At 43.8% G+C, this 25,210-nt stretch overlaps 1 protein-coding gene across 3 annotated transcripts in view; it reads left to right on the top strand.

Annotated features, from left to right (window-relative positions):
• The first annotated feature begins 791 nt into the window (after window positions 1–791).
• The window catches only part of WDR48 (WD repeat domain 48), a 44,067-nt gene continuing 19,648 nt past the window's right edge, over window positions 792–25,210 (top strand). The window contains exons 1-9 of one of the 3 annotated variants that reach the window (XM_045436506.1): window positions 800–873; window positions 12,387–12,527; window positions 16,137–16,215; window positions 16,900–16,982; window positions 17,096–17,225; window positions 17,307–17,420; window positions 19,178–19,266; window positions 19,646–19,747; window positions 24,615–24,839. In XM_045436506.1, coding sequence (XP_045292462.1) covers window positions 826–873; window positions 12,387–12,527; window positions 16,137–16,215; window positions 16,900–16,982; window positions 17,096–17,225; window positions 17,307–17,420; window positions 19,178–19,266; window positions 19,646–19,747; window positions 24,615–24,839 — 1,011 coding nt within the window. In that variant the 5' untranslated portion in view covers window positions 800–825. Of the gene's footprint in view, window positions 874–12,386; window positions 12,528–16,136; window positions 16,216–16,899; window positions 16,983–17,095; window positions 17,226–17,306; window positions 17,421–19,177; window positions 19,267–19,645; window positions 19,748–24,614; window positions 24,840–25,210 lie in introns of all 3 variants that reach the window. The other 2 variants (XM_045436505.1, XM_045436504.1) reach the window with 2 other exon arrangements.

Genomic DNA, 25,210 nt, shown 5'->3' with positions numbered 1-25,210 from the left:
CAAGTACTCAGTAGCCACATGTGGCTAGCGGATGCTGTATGGGACAGTGCCGTTCTAAAGAATTCACTTTCACAAGGAAGAGCCTGGCGCTCTTCAGCACCTATAATTAGTGTCAGGAAAGCGTCCTCAAGGCAAACTTTCATCCAGATCTAACCGTCCTAGTGTAAGAGATGCCTTAAAGCAGATACAAGAGTGAGCCTCAACTCCTCCAGGATTTGTTAACTTAGAAAAGTTGTCTCCAGGACCAATTTTAATGTTCGCCTTCTTATAACACCCTTTTATCTCCTATTTAAATAGAAATTTTGCTCCTCCTGAAGATACGGGCCACTTCTTTCCGAACCTTCTATTTCTCCCCTCCCTCGAAACCAATTTAATAATTCTACAATTTCAGGTACTTCGTGGCATATCGGTAGGTTCCTTTGGCGGCCTAGGAAAGCTGGGGCAGAGAGGGGAGAGGTCTGTCCAAGCCTCCCATGTCCAGCATTAATTCTTTCAGCGTTTTCGTTTTGCCTGCTTGGACCTCTGGAGGAGGCATCCCGAACGGAGGGCAGCGCAAGCCATGGTTTAAGGCCACGGAGCTGAAGTCGGACTGCTCCTTCGGCTCAGAAAGCGGCGCTCTTTCCGCCACCACTACACTACACAACGGTTTTTAGGTGCTTCTACCTCACCAGAGAGCCGCCGGCCACACGGACAAACAGCATCAGGTGAGCACAAGGCCAGGCCAACTTTGGCTCCACCACCTGCCCTTGGCTAAAGGGGAAGAGGCGGGACATCCGCCCGGTCCCAGACACTTCCGGAAGTGACGTAGGAGTGTCAACATGCAAGATGGCGGCCCATCACCGGCAGAACACGGCAGGGCGGAGGAAAGTGCAGGTATGGGAGCCCCGCTCCTCGACCTCCCGGACGCGGCCTGCGGCCCCGGGCCCACCTCCAACGAGCAGCTGCCTCGGGCCGCGGTCGGCCAGGGTAGCGTCTTGGGGCGAGCGGGACGGGGCGCAGCCAGCGGCGAGGGGTGGGGCCGCGGCGTTAACGGCTTGAGGAAGGGGCGGGGGGCGGCTGGCTGGGCCCGCCTGGCCCGGTCCCAGGACCCTCGGGTGCGCGGTTCGGAGCCCAGGGTTGCGGGTCTGCAGCTCTCTTGTGGGCTTGCGGGATCTGGATGGGCTCGATCCCCGCCCACCTGCCTCCCCCTTCCCTTGCTTTTCTTCAAAGCGCTCTGCCCTAGCCGCGTCTGAGCAGAGGCCTCCGGGCAATTCCCCGGCGGGCGGCCACGGAGTGGGCTTGTGCGGGGGCGTGGCGGGGCAGCGGGGCGCCCACGGTCCTGCGGGGTTTCTGCGGAGGATTCTGCTCTGGAGCCCCCTGCCTTCCCGACCCTCCCCCCCCCCCCCCCGGAAGCTTTGTCCCTTGTGAGGTGGAAACGACGTGGGAGTGTGCCAGTGTTAGTGGGGAAACGATCATTTTTATTAATTTTTTTCATCTTGTGCATCCTCGAATCTTTCTTTCCTGTTTCTGTAATTTATTCTCCAAGCGTAGAGTTATCCAACCCTTCGGTGTGTGCTTTATGCCGTCGTGAATCCACTTTTATTTTGGGTACGTTTAAGAGTTATTGCTACCTATTATTTTAAGCGGTGCGAGGAGTAAAAGCCCTATTACAGGTGTTTGCCTGCAGGTGGATTGTATGTAGGAGTGAAGGTTTGTGTACTTACTCATTAAACATTTCCTGAGCACTTAGTTTAGTCCCAAAGATGTGCAAAGAATTGAGACAGTATAGGAATAAATAATATGGAACACTGCGTATGTAGATCTACAGGTTGAAATCGAGTATGTAATAGGTAAAAACAAACAAACAAACAAAACCCTTATCTTCAGTAAGGTAACCCTTACTGGCTGTAGGCCATAGTCTTCTGGGCAGTTTACTTGTTTTATTGATCTCATTGATCAGTGCAGTGTCCTGAGTTAGAATCTACAATTGCTTACCCTGTTAGGTGATTTTTAAGTGCACCAGTAATGGGATTATATAACCCCAGCATCCAAGCCAGGTGGGTGAGAATGACTGCTCCTGACTAAAATGCAACTCAAACTTGTCTTAATTGTATTCTAGACACTGGAGTGGTACACCGTAAGGTAGTAAATAAAGGAGAGTTAATCAGCCACCTCAGTTTCTTGTATTTAAATTTAAAAAGCAATATAAGGGTGCCTGGGTGGCTCAGTCAGTTAAGTGTCTGACTTCAGCTCAGGCCATGATCTCACAGTTCATGGATTTGAGCCCTCCATCAGGCTCTCTGCTGTTAGCACAGAGCCTGTTTTGGATTTTCTGCCCCCCACCCCCACCCCCGCTTGCTCACTCACTCTCTCTTTCTGTCTTTCTCTCCAAAATAAGCATTTAAAAAATTAAAAAGCAATATAAAAGTGCAAGATGAGGAAATGTAAATTCACCACAGCGTGTATGGAAAAATTGAATGTTTTAATAAGCTGAATGTGAGCCATCACATGTTTAACGAGGGAGATAATTCCATTCTTTGGTGATCAGAGTACAAAACTACAATTTGGGGGCCAGCACTTAGTACCTTGTTCTTGATAGGTCTAGCCATCAGATTGGTGAAGTAACCTAAAACTATTTCCTATGAAGAGCATTCAGAAGAGCTAAGATTAGTCTGATGAAGAGAATCTTCCGTGAATCTTATTAGCTGCTTTCAGAATTTGTCCCCAAGAGACAGAACCAATGTGAGAAGCTACATAGATTGATTTTATCTCAACGTGAGAGAGAACTTTTATTTATGGAAGTGGTTTTGTTTTGTTTTTTTTTTAACTAGTGCATGTTTGTTGCCAAAGAACCCCACAAAACAATATAAAGGTAAAGATGATAATTGTTCTCTACTCTTCAAAGAATTGGACCATGTGATATATAATCCTAGACCAGTTTTTTTTTTTTTTTTTTTTTTTTTTTTTTTTTTTTTTTTACTCTGTGTGCTGTTGGCATGTTGGGCTGCATGATTCTTTATTGGGGGGTGGGGGGTGGGGTTTATCCTATGCATTGTAAGTTGTTTTGCATTATCCTGGCTTCTGTCTACTAGATGTTACCATCTTCCCGGTTTCAACAACCAAAAATGACTAGATACTTTCAAATGTCCCCTAGAGGGAAAAATTGCCCCTGGTTGAAGACCAATGTTCTGGGGCGCCTGGGTGGCTCAGTCGGTTGAGCGTCCGACTTCAGCTCAGGTCATGATCTCACAGTCCGTGAGTTCGAGCCCCGCATCGGGCTCTGTGCTGACAGCTTGGAGCCCGGAGCCTGCTTCAGATTCTGTGTCTCCCTCTCTCTCTGACCCTCCCCTGCTCATGCTCTGTCTCTCTCTGTCTCAAAAATAAATAAACATTAAAAAAATTAAAAAAAAAGAAAACCAATGTTCTATACCTCCTTGTGCGTGTGTACCCAACTTATGTGATTTTTTTTTTATTCTAAATGTCATAATATTTGTTTAGTGTCTTGCTGTTTGTCAAAATTTTAAATACACATTCCCATTGACCCAGCAATTCCTCGTCTGTTTTACAAAAGTACAGGAGTGCCTGGGTGGTTCAGTCGGTTAAGTGTCTGACTTCGGCTCAGGTCATGATCTCGTGGTTTGTGAGTTTGAGCACCACATCGGGTTCTGTGCTGACAACTGTGAGCCTGGAGCCTGCTGTGGATTCCGTGTCTCCCTCTTTCTGTGCCCCTCCCTTGCTCACATTGTCTGTCTGTCTGTCTGTCTCTCTCAAAAATGAACATTAAAAATATTTAAAAAAAACAGAAGCGCATATGCATATATCTTTCTCTGGTTGTGCTAGCGGGTTTATTTTTGGAATGCTGTCATTGTGAAAAAAATCTAAATGTCTATCGGTAGTCACTTGGCAGGTAACGTAGGTACAGTATGTAGTGGATTAATCTATAGTTGTTAAAAAGATAAGTTCAGTCTGTATTACTGAAAAGGAAAAGTGTCCAGAAGTAAAAAAAAGTAAGTCAACATTACATAGTCCCATTTCCACAAGGAAATAATGTATTTCAAAAGTCTGAAAAGCTATTAACAGTGATTATCTCTATGTTTTAGATTATGTGATTATGGGTAAGGCAGGAAATGGGGTATCTTTTATTTCAAAATATGTATTAACTTTTATATTTTCGAGCTTTTTAAAACATTCTTTGTTCTCATAAAATCTTTCCATTTTGGAAAACATATATATGGCTACATAAATATATTGTGCCTCTTGGCTGGCTGTGTCTTGTACCAAGAGGCAGTAGCCCTGAGCTTCATGATTAAATTGTAGGCCAAAAAGAACCTGGAGACTTATAATATCGATAAGTAGACAGTGGAGAGGGGTCCAAACATACTGCTTATTAATTCTAGACATAATGAAGAATGAACACATGTCTTACCATTTTCAACTTCTAAAAAGCCTGAAAGTGAGTATGAGGGGTAGGGGTGGATTTGTGATTGGCAAAAACATCATCAGACTATCAAACTGGTGAATTCAGATATATGATGCAGATTTTTTTCCTGGTAAAGTATCAAAGCAAGTCATTTCACTCCCTGGTGGTCCCTTGGTGTTACGATTTTCCAAAACCTGAGTCTTTTGGTTGGCACGCATATGCGTGCGTGCTCTCTCTCTCTACCCCCCCCCCCCTTTTCTCCATCTTCCCTTCAACAATGACCTTTTTCCTCACTTGCTTCAGAATTCTTGGGGTGAGGTTGTCACTACTATTACTGGTTTAGGAGAAACAACTATGCTGACTATGCCATAGTACTCAGTGATGGTTCAAACATATAAATACTTGGCCTTCCATTAACAGGAGGACTCTTTTCCTTGGAAATGACCCCAAATCCAAGTTAATCCGGCTCCCATAATAAAAGATATGTATTGGCTCATGTAAATGAAAACTCCAGAGGTAGTTCTAGTTTCATGCAAATCTTGAACCAGCAGGCTCACTGTGACTCTCTAACCTAAGAAACTTTACCATCGGGCTGCTTAGGAGTTCTCTTCGATTCCCAAACTCCCAGCTTTGGCCTTTCCACTTGGTGGCTGTCCCATCCCAAGCCTCATGTCCTTTCACACAGTATCCAAGATTACGGTGTCTTAAGTAGCTCCCGTACATTTTCTCCTAGGATTTGCTTGCCTTAAGGAAAATATTAGGAGCAGAAATGGGGGATGGAGAGGCAACCAACAAAGTTCTCTTCTATCAGTACTTACCTTCTTTCTCTGCTAAATACTTAGTTATTCCAGACCTATTCAAAGGTAGTGTGGGTCCTTACTTCTGAGTCTGATCCCAGTTTTGGGTTGGTTGTTTAATCTTTGAGACTTTTTAAAAGAAGTACAGTGAATCCAAATCCTGGCTTCTCAAGGAAAGACCCTTACAAATTAGCCAGATGTCCAAGATGACTTACATTTTATACAGGATGGATAGTAAAAAAAAAAAAAAAAATATTGTACCACTGTGGCATCCATTGGAACAGAGGTCAATAAACTTTTTCTCTAAGGGATCAGATGGTAAGTATTTTAGGCTTTGCAGGCCACATTACTGTGTCGTAGCCACTCAACTCAGCCATTGTATATGTGGCTGTGAAAGCAGCCGCAGGATTGAACAGGGAAAACAGATGTGAGAATTACTGAAGCTTGGCCAGTTTTTCTTGGCCAAATTTGACCTGATTTAACCTGGATAGCTGGAAGTATCCTTCCACAAAAGAGCTGTGTGATTCCACTTACGGATTGTTTTAGAACAGACAAAACTAATCTATGGTGAAAAAAAGTGAGCTCTAGATTGCCTAGAAATGGCATGTAGAGGTTGGGAAGCAGAGGAGGGAGCTTCCTAGGGTAGTAATGATGTTCTGTATGTCTTCGTAGGGGTTTGTGTTATACAGATACATGCGTTTGTCAGAAGTATCAGTGTACCCTTAAGATTTCTACATTTCGTTGTATGTAAATTTTACCTTAAAAAAGGAACCATTTAAAAAAAGCCATAAATAAATAATGGAGTCTAGACAGCGATATACACGTTGAAGTACTTAGGGGGAAGTGATGTTGATGATGTGCAGCTTATTTTGAAACGCATTGAAAATAGCAGATCAGATGGTTGGATGGGTATGAGATAAAGCAAACATAAACAGCGTTCATTGTAGAACAGATGTGGGTATACAGACATTGGCTGTGTAATTCTTTCGATTTTTATATGTGTTTGAAATTTCCGTAAGATGATGTGGGGGAAAATAAGTTTCAGATGTAAAAAATGGTTAGTGGTGAGCAGCGGAGGGGGAAGTGAAATTTTAGTGGTGGTGGCCAGAGAAGGCCTTGCTGAGAGGCTGCCTTTTGAGTAAGGAGCTGAAGGAAATGAGATTGCCATCTGGGAGAGCATTCCAGTGAGAACATCAAATGCAGAAGTCCCGAGTGGGAATGTGCCTGGCCTGCTTGTGGAGTGCTCGAGATGCCTTTGTGGCTGGCATGGAATGAGTGAGGGGAGAGGAGCAGGCAATGAGATCAGAGAGGTCGTTGCAGGCCAGATCTTTTAGGAGCACTGCGGGTCATAGGGAGGGCTTTGGCTTTACACTGAGCGAGCTGGGAAGCCCTGGCGAATTTGGAGTCGAGGAATATACATGATATATCTGTGTTTTAACAGGACCAGCCTGGTGGCTATATTTAGAGCAGGGGCAGAGTAGGGGGACCAAGAGCTGTTCAAGAAACCCGGGTGGGGGTGGGTAGGGACTGGGTGGCTCAGTCGGTTAAACTTAAACGTCCAGCTCTTGATTTGGGCTCCAGTTGTGATCTCACGGGTTCGCTGGGTCGAGCCCCACATCGGGGAGGGGGGAGCACTGGCACACAGCGCAGAGCCTGCTTGGGATTCTCTCTCCCTCAGAATGAATAAATGAACAGGAAAACAAAAAGAAATCCAGATGCTATGTGATAGTGGCCCCACACGGGGTGGTGAGAAGTAGTTAAATTTTGCAAGACTAGACTTGCTGACAGGAGGTGAGATGAGACAAATTGAATTAACCATGGCACCAAGGTTTTTGGCCCGAGCGACTGGAAGAATGGAGTTGCCGTTAACGCCTCTCATTGAGGAAGACTGGGAAAAACTAGTTTGGGGAGGACTGTTAGGAGCGTGGTTTGGGCAATGGCACGATTAAGATGCCTGTTAGACATCCAGCTGGAGGTGAGTCAATGCACACTGTGGGGGGGGGGGGGCGGGGTGCAGGGTAATAGCTCAGAGTGCCTCCATTGTAAGCCTGAAATGCCGACAAGTACCCCTTCTTTTCTTAAAAAGATTGTGAATTTTGTACTTATTACATGATACATCTATATTTGTTTTCATATAAAAAATTGTTACTGTGATAGGCAGAATCCCCCCTCCCCCAGCAAATGCCCATGCCCTAATCCCTGGAATTTGTGAATATGTTATGTTGCATGATAAAAAGGACTTTGCAGATGTAATTAAGGTTACAGACCTTAAAGGGGGGATTATCCTGGATTATCCCAGCGGGCCCAATTTAATTATATGATCCCTTAAAAACAGAGAATGTTCTCCCACTGGACGCAGAAGTCAGATTTGAGGCACGAGAGAGTCCCTCTTTTGCAGGAGAGGGCACGTAGAAAGTTTGAGAAGGATTGCAGGCAGCCTCTAGGAGCAAGGATGGACCCCTGGCTGACCGCCAGCAAGGAAACGGCCTGCAGGCCTGCAACTTGAATTAGCTTAGAAGCCAACTGTCCTAGAGCCTCGGAGAAGGAACAGACCAATCAAATTTTGACCAATCAGTTTAGACCTTGTGAGAGACCCTAAGCGGAGGACCTACCCAAGCTCATCCTGGACTTCTGACCTTCAGAACTGTGAAATAATAAATGGGAATTGTTTGAAACCACTAAATGTGTAGTAATGTATATCTCAGCGTAGAAAACTAATCTGATTATCTTGAAATAAAATAATCAAGGATAGTGTTTCATCTGCCCTCTGGCACATTACCAAATACTCTAGGGGTATTACCACATGAAGTTTAGTGGATCGTCCCCACTCTGATTTCTTTGTTTTGGGTCCCACATAATTGCTAGACAAGTTAATCAAACAGTGCTTACTTGGGGCGCCTGGGTGGCGCAGTCGGTTGAGCGTCCGACTTCAGCCAGGTCACAATCTCGCGGTCCGTGAGTTCGAGCCCCGTGTCAGGCTCTGAGCTGATGGCTCAGAGCCTGCAGCCTGTTTCCGATTCTGTGTCTCCCCCTCTCTCTGCCCCTCCCCCGTTCATGCCCTGTCTCTCTCTGTCCCAAAAATAAATAAACGTTGAAAAAAAAAAAAAACAAAAAAACAGTGCTTACTTAGTGAGCCAGCTACAAATACTTACAGTGTAGTCTGGCTGGGTACTTCCTGCCAGGGCACTGCCCTAGTCTTCTTCCTGTCAGTCCCTTTACATGTCTCTTCCAAAATGCATAGTTCCTACCGAAGGTCTATCTTCCCATTCCTTGCAGAGTTCTTACAGTACCCTCTGCTCCTTGCCTTGCCCTTTTTTTTTTTTTTTTTTTAAGATATGAGTCTTCATCTTCTCTGCCTTTGCTTGTACTCTTGACTCTGTCTAAATGAGTTTTTCCAGGACGTTGTTCACTCATTCATTGCTTCTGTCTCCAGTACCTTCTGCTTTTCTCTTTCTTTTACTTCCATCTCATCTGCCTACACAGCTTGCCTGTATCCTGCAGGGGGAGGGCAGCCAATGTCACTTAACTTGCTGTGACTTACATTCTCTAGCTCCAGCCCCCACTAGAATGAAAGCTCCAAGCGGACTTTTGTGCTCGCTCACAAGATCCTCAGCATTTAGAATCGAGCCTGGCCACCGGTGGATGCTTCATCCGTGTTTGTTAAAAGACCTGAATCCTGTTTTCCTGATCTCTACAGCCAATGTTTTTTTTTCTTTAACAACAAGGTTTTACTGTAATAGGTCTTGGAGCATTTCAGTGTGTATAGTTCATGTTGATTCTTTCATGACCACCTAGGACGGATGTGCCATAATTTACCAAGTCATTTCCTTTTTGAAGATCCCACCTCTGTTTTGTCCATCATACTGAAATTTACTAAAAAAAATAATAGCAGTTAAAAAAATAGTAAAGGAGGTATCACAAAAGGAAACAAAAGGGCAAAGATCGATAATATAGAATAAAAGATGAAGGATCAGTTTGAAAGTTCCAACATCTGGGGAGCCTGGGTGGCTCAGTAGGTTAAGCGTCCAACTTCAGCTCAGGGCATGATCTCGCAGTTTGTGGGTTCGAGCCCTGCGTCGGGCTCTGTGGCGACAGCTCGGAGCCTGGAGCCTGCTTCAGATTCTGTGTCTCTGTCTCTGCCCCTCCTCCACTCCTGTGCTTGTGCTCGCTCGCTCTCTCTCTCAAAAACAGACATTTTTTAAAAATTTAAAAAAAGCAAGTTCCAACATCTGATTGATGGGAATTTAAGAAGGAGCAAAGGAAGCAAAGATCATTATTAATGATTTGATACAAGAAAGTTTCTCAGAGCTGAAGTGCCACAAGTTTCTAGATTGCAAGGGCTTTCTCAAAGCATAGGAAACTTAATGATAAAAGGAAAAAAAAGGGAAATATGGAGTGTGGTAAGAACCATGGGAGAAATAAATAGGGTAAGTGACGAAGGAGATCGGGGGATGCCTTTCGGAAGAGGTGACCTTTCTGCTAAGACACGAAGGGCCAGGGTGAGCCAGACAAGATAAAAGCAAATAAAAGCCAGGGGGAGGGTATTCCTGTGGGTGTTGCAGACTCAGGGGATCTTCTTGGCACAGTCAACAGTAAAAGAGTTTGTTGTATCAGAGGAACAGAAAGGAGTTAGGGGTGACTCTTCATGAAAGACGCTGGGGGGAGTTAGTTAGAGGTGAGTGTCAAGGCACAGGATAGATCCAAAGCACGTGAGGAATTTGGACTTCCAATGCAGTGAAAAAATCTTTGGAAGGCTTCAACAGAGAAGTGCCATGATTTTATTTTAAAATGTCTCTTATGAGTCACGACTACATATATTTCTTGCCCTTGGGCTCTGATAGATATCCTTGTATCTCTATGTTAAATTATCTCTCTCTCTCTCTCTCTCTTTTTTTTCAATTTAAGCTCATTTGCAAATTTCTATTACAATTACTTGTACCCAAAAGACTAGGCCAAAAACAACAGTCTTGTTGTCTTTATGCATACAACCCTGGCCTGTTTTGTGACTTTATTTATGCGTTTGCTGGCCATTTTCTTTTCTTTTTTAAAAATTTCCCCTTTGTGATCTTTGTTCCTCTTTCTGTTAAGGAGTTTGACTTTTTCTTACTGTTTTGTAAGGATGCTTAGTATGTTCTCAAGAGTGAACTTTTGTCTTTCATATCTGTTTCATTATTCTCCCAGTTAGATGTTTGCCTTTTAACCTTACTCATATTATTTTTTGACATTCAGGGTTTTTTTTTTTTCCTAAATAACAGCTGTATTGAGATAAAATTTACAAGTTCACCCTGCTAAAGTATACAATTTAGTCCTTTTTAGTAAACTCCCAACATTGTGCATTGATCACCTAGTTCAGAACATTTTATCACCCCGGAAAGAAACACCATACCTGTTAGTAGTCACCCCCATTTTCCTCTCCTCTAAGCCCCTGGCAACCCTCATCTGCTTTCTTCCTCTGTAGATTGATTTACCTGTCTGGATGTTTGATATAAATAGAATAAAATAGGTGGCCTTTTGTAACTGGTCTCTTTAACTTAGCCTAATAATGTTTTTAAGATTCTGGCTGTGTCATAAGCTATGTCAATACTTCCCTGCTTTTTATGGCTGAATAATATTCTGTTGCACAGATATACCACATTTTGTCTGTCCATCCGTCAGTTGGTGGACATTTGAGTTGTTTCCACTTTTTGGCTGTTGTGAATAATGCTGTTGTGAACAGTTGTGTATACACGCAAGGTATAGACTTGTGTTTGCTCATAGCCGCGTTGGCCTTTTTCTTTGAAAAGATTACCCTGTTGCTTTTCATGTTAGCAGAGCCTTCTCTGTCTAGAGATTATAAATATTTGCCTGTCTTTTTAAAAAGTATTTTTATGATTAAATTGTTAAATTTCAATCTTTAGTTCATATAAAAATTCATTTTGGTTTCAGATTTGGAGAAAGGATATAATTATTCCCGGTGGAATCACTAGATGCTCCTAGATAATTTATGAAATGACTTATCATGCCCTCATTCATTTGACATACTATGTTTATATCAAAAATTAAAAATTTATAACAGGAAAATATGTTTCCAAATGTTGTTTCATTCTAGTGATCCTTTTTTCCTATATTCCTGTGGTGGTACTCCATTGTAATTCTAGCAGCTTTACAATAATACCTCTTAAGATCTCTAAAGAATATCTTTTCATTTTTAAAAATGACTGGGTATTCCCTCAGAGACAGTATACTATATGTACTTTGTCTTCTAGGAAGAAATCTGACGGGATTCTGACCAACGTTGGGCTAAATTCACAAATTTAGGCAAGAATTATTAATTGTGAATCTTCCCGTACGGCATGTCTCCTTTATTCAAGTCGTTCTTTTACATACCTTGTCCTGCCGATTATGTGTCTCCCTTGCAAAATATATTTCTGGGTATTCATTCTTGTTCCTATTGTAAGTACCTCTGCCCCAACTTTGTCTTCACTGGTTCTTTCATTAGATTAGAAACATTTTGCTTTTGGCTGCCTTTTTCTTAGTTGTAATTGCTTTTGGTTGATTCTCCTGGGTTTTCACAGTGATCAGACAGGTTACCAACGGCGGCAAAGTAAGGCAAGGTCTTCTGAAGGAAGGGGTTAGTGTATTACAGGAACACAAAACCTCACTTTGTTTGGCAGGTGAGACGAGGCCTTTTGGGGAAGCGTCATCTAAACACGTGTAAAGACTGCGGCAGAGTAGGAAGGAGAGCTTCCACACAGAGGGGCCAGGGCACCGATGGTCTGGAGGCACGGTGTGTAAGAACCACGAGCAGAGTGTGCAAAGATGGGTGGCAGGAGAGATGAAGAAGGCACTGGAGACCAGTAGAGGAGTTCAGGTCAAATCACGGGTCTAGGAGGGTGAGCAACTGAAGAGGTTTTTGAGCAGCGGTGAGACACGTTCCAGTTTACAACTGCTTTGTAGAAAGTGGATTCGAGAGACAAGACTGGGGAAGAGTCTTGTTAGGAGGTTGCGGGAAGTTAGCTTCATTCGTGCTTATCCTGGACTCGGCTGTTATTGGTGTCCTTCTTCTCCACTCCTCAGCGTCTCAGCCGGTTGAAAAATAAGTTTTATATTGGAAAACAAGGGATTTTGAATTTCAGATTGGCCACTAGTAGGCTACATATTATCGCATGTCTTACAACTTTATAAAAAGCAAATTTGGATGTATTTCTTAGGTTTCCTATGTTATTCGAGATGAAGTAGAGAAGTACAATCGAAATGGAGTCAATGCCCTGCAGCTGGATCCAGCACTGAACAGACTTTTCACGGCCGGTCGAGACTCCATCATAAGAATATGGAGTGTCAATCAGCACAAGGTAAGGCAGGGATTGAGTTTCACATTTCACATTTACTCAGCAAATTGTAGTCTGTCCAAGTGGCACCCTTCACAGTTTCAGACTTAATCTCTGAGCAGTGAGGTATTTGGTACACTGCAACCAGAATTCTGTGAGCCTCTGAGAAAACACCCGTAGGAGAGTATTCAAAAGTGTTTTAGCTAAGGTAGGGACTCCATAAACTAGGTGTGTGATAAGAGCTCTCTCCTACCAAAGAACAGAGAGATTTGTCTGGTAGGAGGATTACTCTCAACAATTTATTTTTCTGTTTTAAGTATGTTTCCCAAAAGCTTCTTGGCAACCCTTGTCAGTGCTTTAAAAAAAAAAAAAGGTCGAATATGCTTTTACATTTATAATTAATCTTGAACAAACATTTGGTTTCTTTATTGAAAAGTGAGTAGGGTACCCAAAAAAAAATCAGTAGGCCTCATTAGTTAATAGAAAGTTGATATAAAAGTATAAAGACAACATGTTCCACTTCTTCGGGAGATTGAAGGTCTGTTTTCTTAAACAGGGAACAGGACTTAAATCTATGTAAAGACAAATCCCCAGTCAGATGGAAAGGAACTGTTCCTGTATTTTGTTTGAATGCATGTATTGTCAATGACATAGAAAGGAAGATTCAGGGAAGGAGAAGGAGCATTTAGAGCCCCTAGCCAGGTACCAGACAGTCTTAGCGCTTTCCTATCCAGTGTGGTTTTTAACTCTCACATCAACCTTCAGGGCAGCTGTTATGATTCATTTTCATCGCTGGGAAGATAGGCTCAGAGAAGCCCATGCTTAAATAGCTAGTAGGGGACAGAGAATTAGAGCACAGTTTTACTTCAGAACCCTGGTGCTTGACCTTGTGGTTTTAAAAGTCCGTGTCTCTCTAGCAAGCTTTGCAAGTCTGATGTGCAGTCTGAAAAGGAGCCACTATGCATGGTTGCTGGATAATGTTTCTTTAAGTGGGCTTTGGTCCTGTGGGTTTTGAATTTTGTGACCAACGGAAACAGTGGTGGCCCGGTGTCAGACACATAGAAACTAAGAAAATAGGACTTTGAAATGCTTTTTGGAACTCACATTTGAATTGGAATGTCACCATTCTGGGAACTTACAGTATTTCAGGCAAATTACGGAAAACATGCACAAGAGTTTAAGCCTGGAAGAATAAATATTGTTAAAATGTCAATACTACCCAAAGCTATCTACACGTTCAATGCAATCCCAATCAAAATTGCACCAGCATTCTTCTCGAAGCTAGAACAGGCAATCCTAAAATTTGTATGGAACCACAAAAGACCCCGAATAGCAAAAGTAATTTTGAAGACCAAAGCAGGAGGCATCACAATCCCAGACTTTAGCCTCTACTACAAAGCTGTCATCATCAAGACAGCATGGTATTGGCACAAAAACAGACACATAGACCAACGGAATAGAATAGAAACCCCAGAACTAGACCCACAAAAGTATGGCCAACTAATCTTTGGCAAAGCAAGGAAGAATATCCAGTGGAAAAAAGACAGTCTCTTTAACAAATGGTGCTGGGAGAACTGGACAGCAACACGCAGAAGGATGAAACTAGACCACTTTCTTACATCACAAAATAAACTCAAAATGGATAAAGGACCACTTTCTTACATCACAAAAATAAACTCAAAATGGATAAAGGACCTGAATGTGAGACAGGAAACCATCAAAATCCTAGAGGAGAAAGCAGGAAAAAACCTCTCTGACCTCAGCCGCAGCAATTTCTTACTTGACACATCCCCAAAGGCAAGGGAATTAAAAGCAAAAATGAACTATTGGGACCTCATGAAGATAAAAAGCTTCTGCACTGCCAAGGAAACAATCAACAAAACTAAAAGGCAACCGACGGATTGGGAAAAGGTATTTGCAAATGACATATAGGACAAAGGGCTAGTATCCAAAAATCTATAAAGAGCTCACCAAACTCCACACCCGAAAAACAAATACTCCAGTGAAGAAATGGGCCGAAAACATGAATAGACACTTCTCTAAAGAAGACATCCAGATGGCCAACAGGCACATGAAAAGATGCTCAATGTTGCTCCTCATCAGGGAAATGTAAATCAGAACCACACTCAGATACCGCCTCATGCCAGAGTGGCTAAAATGAACAAATCAGGAGACTATAGATGCTGGAGAGGATGTGGAGAAACCAGAACCCTCTTGCATCATTAGTGGGAATGCAAACTGGTGCAGCTGCTCTGGAAAACAGTGTGAAGGTTCCTCAAAAAATTAAAAATAGATCTACCCTATGACCCAGCAATAGCACTGCTAGGAATTTACCCAAGGGATACAGGAGTGCTGAGGCATGGGGGTACTTGTACCCCAATGTTTATAGCAGCACTTTCAACAATAGCCAAATGATGGAAAGAGCCTAAATGTCCATCAACTGACGAATGGATAAAGAAGATGTGGTTTATATACACAATGGAATACTACGTGGCAATGAGAAAGAATGAAATATGGCCTTTTGTAGCAACGTGGATGGAACTGGAGAGTGTGATGCTAAGTGAATTAAGTCATAGAGAGAAAGACAGATACCATATCTTTTCAATCTTATGTGGATCCTGAGAAACTTAACAGAAGACCATGGGGGGAGGGGAAGGAAAAAAAAAGAGAGGGAGGGAGCCAAAACATAAGAGACTCTTAAAAACTGAGAACTGAGGGCTGATGGGGGGTGGGAGGGAGAGGAGGGTGGGTGATGGGTACTGAGGAGGGCACCTGTTGGGATGAGCCCTGGGTGTTGTATGGAAGCCAATTTGACAATAAATTTCATATTTAAAAAAAAAAAAAGTTTAAGCCTGAAAGAATCTAGAAAACCTACCCATCCTGCCCTTAGACATCTTTTTTCCATTCTTCATTTTACCACGAGACTGAGTAGCATCACTTGTCAGATAGACTTGTAGAGAACTGTTCTCTTCCCCCTTGAAGTGTTGGGTGTAGCATGTAATGAAATACTGTTCTTTAACTCCTGGTAGTTAAGCCAAGAGAGAGGAGTGGAAGAATCTCAAGTTACTGAATTGATACGGTAGCATGGGGAGTACTCTTACAGCCTTCTGAAGGACTGTAGATACCATGAGGAAGACATTAATTCAGAAAGTCAGAAAGTCAAAACAGCAGTAGGGGGTCAGGCTGGGCTCCTCTCCGCTTTCATCGGCCTCATTTTCATATCTGTGTCTGTGGTGAGCCTTCACCACCACTGATTCAGACACCGCCAGCCTGCAGATCTGCTCACGTCCTGTCCTAGGAAACCCCTGCCTGCAGCGCTCTGTGTCACGTGCGGTGCCTAGCCCAGATCTTGTTGCCGTCACTCACTCGAGGCATAAAAAGTAAGCATTTGCCCTAGGAACCCAGGCTTTCGTCAGTAATGAAACTCCTGAAACAAAACTTCTGTTCACGTCTGTAATACAGAAGCATCAACTGTTTGATGAAATTGTACTCTGAATTCAGTTGTCAATTTTACGACCCGAGAGTAACGGGTCACATTAATTGAAGAATGCAAACATATCTATAATTTATAATATATATTTTGTCCTCTAATGTAAACTAGTGACGTTCTCACAATTTTTCTTTTTATTTTAGCAAGATCCATATATAGCATCTATGGAACACCATACCGATTGGGTAAACGACATTGTGCTTTGTTGTAATGGGAAAACATGTAAGTACTTCTTTAGATTATTGGGTTTCTGGGAGTTTTTCACTCAACTTGGTATGTGTTTTTATTTTTCATGTGCCTTTTTAATTGAAGTCTGACATACATGCAGAAAAGCACACACCTTGAGAATGCAGCTCAGTAAAATTTCATAAGGTGAATACCCGTGTCTAGGTACAGATTACCAAAATCCCCCTTGGACCACCCTTTCAGTCACTCCCTCATGCCCCAAGATAACTGCTCTCCTGTCTGCTAGAGACTATAAATTAGTTTTGCCTACTTTCAAGCTATATATATGTAAACAGATTCGTACAATATGCAGTCTTCTGTTAGCCTTATTAATGTCTCTTTTTGTTCTTATTATGGTAAGATCCATTTCTTAGTTTTGCAGTCTGTGTTAGAAAAATTTTTTTCAATCAAATTAGTTGTGCCTTCAACTGGAACATTAAAAAACTTTGCCCTGCATATTTAAAAACATGTTTCAAAAATAGGTTCTAGGAAGAGCTTTTAGATGTGTGTGTGTGTGTGTGAACATTAACAGATACTGGAATTAATGTTACAAATACTGTAAATATTCAAGTATATGTGTCTGTCTATGAATGTCAGTTTGAAAGCATGTTACACTGTTAAGAGTCCTTAAAATGATGAAAAGTCTTACTAAGGGGTTCGTTTATTCTTTGCCTCTTCTAGTAATATCTGCTTCTTCTGACACAACAGTGAAAGTGTGGAATGCACATAAGGGATTTTGCATGTCAACACTAAGGACACATAAGGTAAAACGACAAACAATTTTCAGCGTCTTTAGCGTAACGTCGAGCTCTCAGTACTTTCTGTGACTCCTTTTCTTACCGATCTGGTGGGTCATCGTGTGTGTGTTCTCTTGCAGGATTATGTAAAGGCCTTAGCCTATGCCAAGGATAAAGAACTGGTAGCTTCAGCTGGTTTGGACAGACAGATATTCCTTTGGGATGTGAATACCTTAACAGCATTGACTGCCTCAAACAACACTGTCACAAGTAAGGCGTTTGAAAAAAATTTCTTTGGAAGTGATTCAAGTTGACATAAATAAAGAATGGTTGATGAAACATCTTTGATAGGTTTGCATCGAGACAGTGGTTCATATTTTGAGAGTGCTTCTACCTACAGCGTTCTAGCCCCCAAGAGTATGATTGAACAACAAGGAGCTAGTTCCTCACTGCAGTCTAAAAATGGTAACTTCTCCAGGTGTAACCTGGCTATTTTCGTACATGTGCACGTCTTAGCTCCCTAGCTAAAGTGTAAGTTCCTACAGGGCAAAAGAGTCTGTCTTATTACCACTTTGTACCTCCCGTAGCATTGCCTGGTCCAGGGTCACAATCTCAGCAGACACTGTTGGTGGAGGTGGTGATTACTTGACAAAGCAGGCAGTTTCTGACTCTTAAAAGTGTTACTATGAGCCCTTGAGTTAATGGCCAACATGGAAAATACACAAAGAAAGAAAAGGCTCCCTGCACTGATTTTGCAGGACCCTTTCAGAGCCACCCTAAAGAATCCAGCCAATTTCAGAAGAGATCAGGAGAGGCTAGGGTGCCTCCAGAGGCAATTCAGAAACATTCACAACACGTTAATTGCACAGATGCCTCATCAACTAAGAGATCTGAGATTACCAGGTCAGACCCATAGGAGTCTAAATTTGACACTGAGCCTCACACTTGAGCCAGCCCACTAGCGTCCTCTAGGCCAGGTGTCAGAGGGCTTTTAGGAGCACATTTGTGGCTAAGGCTGGCCTGGCAGGTCTGTGTTCAGGATATAGGCCTGAACTATCTAGATCTCTACATACAGGTCCAGCTTTTCATGACTGTGGAATACTCACATTGACATAGCTAAAACAGGCCTAATATAATCTAGGATGTGCCAGGAAGGGCAGGTTGGGAGACTGATGTTTATAATTTCTTGAATATTGTTCCCACCCTTTTCCCTAGGAAGTATGCAGAGCTCTAAACACTACTCGCCCCTTGATCTCCTTGATTTTTCCCCAGGGCATTACTGTAGTGATCCAGCAGCTGACCTCTGCTGGGGGCTGTCATGACACATTATTTAGCTCTCTAGATGTAGGGCCTGCCCCAAAGAAACACTAACAAGAGGGAACAAAGCAGAAGAAGGCAGGATTGTCCCCGGGTCAGAGACCGGGCTTAGGGTTACAGATTCTGCAACAGATACATCTTGCTTAGAATCGTTTAGAGAGGATATCACACAAGCTCATTTATGATTATAGAAGTACTAATAGCTAACAGTTATTGAGCACTTACCACATAACCTGTTACTTTTCTAAATACGTATATTAACTCCTTTACTCGTAACTTCTCAGTATTTTTGCTTATATTTATTCTTTATTGAAAATTAGGATGATACTGTATAGACAGTTTATATGTAGCTTCCTTCAATTCAGTGAAACTGAGTTCTGAATTGTAGAGCATGAACATGATTCTCACTAAACATTGCCTAATATCCTTCCAAGAGTTGTACCAAACAAGTTGTACTTATCCCACAAGTAATGTATGAGAGTACCATTGTACTGTTTTTCGAGAATTAATTATTGCCTCATTGAAAATCTGATTTGATAGGTGAAAATAATATTTTTTGTTTTGGCTTGTGTTTCCTTGAAAACGGTGAGTTTGGATATGTTGTTCATATTTATTGGCACGAGTATATCTTTGAAAATACATTACTTATGTGGATAGTTTTTAAATGGCAGTGCAGTTCAATTTAGCAAATATTTATTGAGCACTTTTGTGTCTCAAATCTAGACAAGATGTAAATTTTGATAACAGTATTGTTGTTTAGAATGATCTCCCTCATAGCAAGATTTCTTTTCCTTAGAACACTCACAAAGATTTTCTAAGCTAAATAATTAAACTTAAATTTTTGCTGGCTAACTGCTGAACAGATGATGATTTTGTTAACATTTAGCTTTGTTTATCCTTAATAGCCTCTTCTTTAAGCGGGAACAAAGATTCCATTTATAGCCTGGCAATGAATCAACTGGGAACAATCATTGTATCAGGGTCCACTGAGAAGGTAAGGGGGAGCTAACGGGTATATTTTAACACCGGAAAACAGAGACACCAAAATAATTCGATCCGTATAATTACTAAATACACAGACAGAGATTTTGTTAAGGGAAAGGTTTTATTTGAACAAATAAGAATATAACTATATAATTATTGTCGTTTGTGGTGACGGGGGTGGGCTGAATGGGTGGGGGAGGCCTATTCACGTTTTGACATTAGAAAGGGTTCCTCCTACTTGAAAAGATCGGGAGCCTCAGTCGTTGCCCATTGGCAAAACAGTATTTCCCTCACAGTGTAATGGTTGTCATTTGACCTCTCGGTCATTTATTATTGAAATTTGTTCAGGTGTGTGTTCAGTTGATGTAACGTTTTGTTAAAATACACAGGTTTTAAGGGTGTGGGATCCAAGAACATGTGCGAAACTAATGAAGCTGAAAGGGCACACAGACAATGTCAAAGCACTGCTGTTGAACAGGGATGGTACACAGGTACGTACTTGCACGTGGATGTTTACCTAGTGACCCAGTCTCAAATTTCATGCACCAGAAACTTCTGAAGAGTGGTCTACTTTCCAATCCTTAAAATACCCCAGTTGCACCTAATACTAATCCACATTTTGAAATTAATTCTGTTTGCCTCACTTAAATAGAGAGCAAACAAGAGGTTCCCTCAGAATAACTCTAATGCCAATGACTAGATGCAGTCACGATGGGTATAGGATAAAATAATTTATTTTTTATTTATTTTTTAATGTTTATTTTTGAGAGAGAGACACAGAGTGTGAGCGGGCGAGGGGTAGAGAGAGAGGCAGACACAGAATCCCAAGCAGGCTCCAGGCTCCGAGCTGTCAGCACAGAGCCCGATGCGGGGCCCGAACCCACGAACCAGGAGATCATCACCCGAGCCCAAGTTGGACGCTTAACCAACTGAGCCACCCAGGCGCCCTTAGGATAAGATAATTTAAAATGTTACTTTGTGTAAAGCAGAAGGAAGTTTTGGTATTGAATGCTTTCTGCTAGTGAAAATTTCCTAACAGTGGGTCTGACTTTGGGCCAAATCCTGTCATTTGACTCTGTAGATACAGTCTGTAAGTTTAGACATCTGACATAATACTTACAAACATTTTGGTAATGTTTGAACACGTACTGGTACCCTAGTACTTTGTTGGGTCCATGATTTGTGGATTATAAGTCACAATTCAATTTGTTCTGTAGCAGTGGGAAAATGATCTTCCATCAAGGTAGGTAATAAAAACAAAAACCGAGCACCGTTTGCAGTTAGGGCCTACTTCTGCCCCGTGCCCCCGTCTCCCCAGCCACGTTTGCTCACGGGCCAGGGAGGAGCCCAGAGCTAGCCGGAATTGGTTGCGAGTGGGTTAGGAAAAGCAGAGTGGGGAGGTGGCCCAGTGAGAAGCGCCATCAGTCTGTCACTCCTGTGGGAATCACGTCATGCAAGTTGCCTCTCATGTGAATTAGAGGAGCCTTTGTCTCCGGAGGTGAGAGGAAATCATCCTTCAGAACCAGGAAAGAGAAGTTAGACGATGCCCACGGAGGTCTTTGGAGCTACATCCCAGGGTTCATGTACTTACTGTGTGGCCTCGAGGAGAGGACTTCACTTTCCTAGTCCTTGGTTTGCTCATCTGCAAAGTGGGGATCATAATGTCGGTAAGGTTAGAAGTAGTAAGTATATTCTTCTCTGTGAGCTGTGGCATTTTCTAGAGCTCTTGAGTTCCTTTGCAGCCCCGTTTTCATGGGAGTCTGAGAAGCCCGGTTCCGTCCGCTCCTCACTGTTTTTGCAGTGTAGCCGCTGAGCTCCACGTGGGATGGCTGACCCTGCCTTGTTCTGTTGGCTTTGTTCGGGATTTGACTGGGTCACGTGGTCTTTGTGCAGCTGCCCCGAAACAGGGGATGTGGATGAGACGGTTTTCGGAAGGGGGCTGTGGGCTGGGCAGATTTTCAATTTTTTTTTTTTTCAACGTTTATTTATTTTTGGGACAGAGAGAGACAGAGCATGAACGGGGGAGGGGCAGAGAGAGAGGGAGACACAGAATCGGAAACAGGCTCCAGGCTCTGAGCCATCAGCCCAGAGCCCGACGCGGGGCTCGAACTCACGGACCGCGAGATTGTGACTTGGCTGAAGTCGGACGCTTAACCGACTGTGCCACCCAGGCGCCCCTGGGCAGATTTTCTAAAGCTCCTCTTGCTCCTATACTCCTTGCTTTGTCTCCTGTGTGTACAGATAGGAGTGTGCTTTTACCTAAGGCAATTTGGCACACGTGGTTACAGACGCACTTCACGTGAAGTCAGCTCCACGCACTGTACACAGACCGCTTGAAAGGCTGCCGTCAGCCCTGGGGTGCGTAATCAGGCAGAGACTCCTTCTCCCTTTCCTCCTCCATCCATTGTCCTTACTGGCAGCTGGAGGCTAAATGTAAATTTAACCACCAACTGCACAACATATTAACATTAGGGAATCTGATCAACATAACAGCGATGCTAACTAGTTGTTTGGGTAAAAGAGAGGAAGGAAAAAGAAACCTTGGCATACTGATTCTCAAACTCTTGTAATATATGAGAGAAATAGTCAACAATTACCGGACCAGAGTATGTACTGTATCCTGCAGAGTTGCCCTGTAAGCTTCTAACACAGGATCTCCGGTGTCATTGTAAGTCAGGACTAGTGATAAGATAACGTATAAGGGTCACCTGCGTGGCTCAGTGGTTCAGCTTGAGCCATGATCTTGTAGTTCGTGGGTTCTAGCCCCACACTGGGCTCAGCCCTGACCGTGCAGCCGGCTTCAGATTCTCTGTCTCCCTCTTTCTGCCTCTCTCTCAAAAATAATAAGCATTAAAAAATAATGTGTGTGCGTGTGTGTGTGTGTGTGTGTGTAATAGGCCTGTGAATCCTGTGGACATCCTCTTCCTTTGTTGTAGTTATTGTTTAGCAAATCTTACTGTTTGAGGTCTGTCGCCACTGAGCTTGTTTTGATCGGTGCCAACATTACTGGGCCGAGCCACTGGACATCTCATCCCTTGTACTTGCTCAGGCAATTGCTCGAGGAGCTGGGACCATCTGCCATCTTAGTTTGAGTCAGTGACATCCTGATGTGTCCCTCAGAGGGTTTCCCTGGTAACCTAAGTACTGCGTAATCTTATCTTATGGGCCCAGGGGTCTTTGAGCATCAGGCTATTCCTTGCCAGCTTACCATGCCCACGTGGCTGCTATTGGGAGTTGCAGTTATGTATGAGCGACCATCCCAGAAACACTCGTGTTGGTCAACAGCAGCCTGGCTTTGGAACACTGGCCCCTCTACTTTCTCGTTCAGGAGCACAGACCCCCCTGACCAGGGCTGTAGACTCTGTGCCCCTAAGTCTGATGTAGCAGAACCATTCAGGGCCTCCTGTCCTAGTCCCAAGAGCTACCTCCTAATGACAGGGTCTTCACGTGTATCTGCCGGAAGGGTGGAGATAGTTTGGTGCACGACTCTAGCTCCTGCAAACTGTCAGGCACTAGAAGTCCTATAAAATAGGCACATCCTTAAGCCACACTACCGACCACTACAAGGAAGTTCACCGACATTATGCTTTAGAAGCAATCGTTGTCTACTTGGGGGCCTGCTTTTTAGCAGTCTCAGAATACAGTTTCCATCAGAGATTATTTTCTCTTCCATATCAGGGTTGATACGGCTCTGTGTTCCCTCATCGGCTCTCAGCTCTACACTTTGGGTTTGGGAGTAACTGCAAGCTGCCCAGGCTCTGAGGACTTCCAGCCCATCACCTTAGGGTGGAGTTTCCTCCTCCTCAAGTTGTCAGACTTACTCTCTGTAGGTACACGGCCTAGGATCTGAGGGATCAGAGCTGTACTGACAGCTTCACCACCTCAGAGTAGCGTCTCTTCGTGGAAGGCGAGCCCTTCCTTGCCCTTCCTCCATTAGATTCTGTCGGTCCTCCCGCGCGCATGTTGGAGGTCTGCTTGTAACTTAGCTGGGGCAGTTTCTTTGTTGGCCGGTCTCTCGGTTGCCTTGGAGACCAGTTGGAACAGGTGATTCAAACACCGATGCTCCTGGCCACTTACGGGGAGTCTCCCGGTACGTGTTCATTTAGTTAACCTTGTCCAGAGTTCTAAAGGGTCCTTCCAGTCACGGGGCACGCCGGTATATCTTTAACATTCCTGAAGGCCTCATCTATTCGGACACTTCCCAAATCTCTAAGCCCACAGCTACCTGCTCTAAGCTTTTTTGCCTACTTGATTTCATACGCCAGCACCAACACTTGCGTCTCCTCAAGGCCACTTGTTCCCTCAGAGGAGTAAGGTTTTTTCCCTTTGGCAAGTCACCATGGGAACTGGTAGCGAACACCAGGCATGTGGCTGATTCAGCCTCCTTCTGTCGGACTCACAGCGTGCTCGGCCCTAATTTGTGTGCCAGCAACTTCTACACAGTTGATGCTCCGGAACCTTTAGAAAGCGTCAGAATTGCTAATGTTAACTCTGAATGCTGGAGGTCCCCATTTTATATTAATAGACATTGAACTTGAGGCTCAGATGGGAAGTACCCAAGGTCACAGAGAGTGAGTGGTAAGCCTGGGACTAGGATTTGCTTCTGATTCCTATTAGTAGAATCTCAGAGACCTGGCAGGCCATCAGGAATCCATTGCCATGAGCAGGGGGATGAGACGGAGTGTGACCCCTGGCTCTAATAGGCTTGCTGGGGGCGCCTGGGTGGCGCAGTCGGTTAAGCGTCCGACTTCAGCCAGGTCACGATCTCGCGGTCCGTGAGTTCGAGCCCCGCGTCGGGCTCTGGGCTGATGGCTTAGAGCCTGGAGCCTGTTTCCGATTCTGTGTCTCCCTCTCTCTCCGCCCCTCCCCCGTTCATGCTCTGTCTCTCTCTGTCCCAAAAATAAATAAACGTTGAAAAAAAAATTAAAAAAAAAAAAAAATAGGCTTGCTGGCCTAGTGCAAAGCTTGTCAACCTTAGAGTACCAGAATGACCTGGAGAGCCCATCAAAGCATGCATTGCTGGGCCCCACCACAGTTTCTGCCACATTAAGTCTGGAATCGGACCCAGGAATCTGCATTTTTAAAAACTTCTCAGGGGATGCTAATTCTGCATGTGGCCACGCAAGAGAGGACAAAGGCAGTTTTTTTCCCCTGCTTGAGCAGGTACTGTTGCCTTCGGTCATGTGAGCCTATGGTGCGTGCTTATCAGAAGTCTTTATCAGAGGCAGAAATACAGGTTGTCAGACGTGTGCGTTTGACAGTGTAGAGTCAACAAGGACAGACACCGGCTGCAGAACACAGGGAAGCAGGAACCTTCTGGCCGGAACTTTTTCTAACGTTAACTTTCTCTGTTTTCAGTGCCTTTCGGGCAGTTCTGATGGGACAATTCGCCTTTGGTCCCTTGGCCAACAGAGATGTATAGCGACGTACCGAGTCCATGATGAAGGCGTTTGGGCTCTGCAGGTCAATGACGCCTTCACACACGTGTATTCTGGTGGAAGGGACAGGAAGATTTACTGTACCGACCTGAGAAGCCCTGACATTCGGGTACTAATTTGTGAAGAAAAAGCACCAGTTCTCAAGGTATGTCCTGCGTTTTAGTTTTGTGCCTAAGAGTGTTACACGTGCTGGCCAAATCCAGCAAAATCTGTATTAGAACACAACTCACACAGCTGTGGGGTGGTGAAAAAAAGATATTTGAAGTTGTGTTAGTCATCCGTAGAAGAGATCGTGACTTTTTGGGTACGTTCGTGACACGTAGCTCTCCCACCGGCGAATCCTAGTGCGACTGCCCCACGTTGCTCCTGAGCTCCCCCGGCTTTCCTAACCTGTCCTGAGTGGAGGCATGTGACAAGTTCGGGTGTCCGCGAGCAGACAGCAAAGCAGAAAGACCACTGCCTCGGAGGGGGGATGTGGAAGAATGCTTCGGAAGAAGAGAACGAGCCGGTTCATAC

Source organism: Leopardus geoffroyi, chromosome C2 (assembly GCF_018350155.1).
Source record: "Leopardus geoffroyi isolate Oge1 chromosome C2, O.geoffroyi_Oge1_pat1.0, whole genome shotgun sequence".
Taxonomy (NCBI): domain Eukaryota; kingdom Metazoa; phylum Chordata; class Mammalia; order Carnivora; family Felidae; genus Leopardus; species Leopardus geoffroyi.
This window is presented reverse-complemented; position numbering and strand designations above follow the sequence as displayed.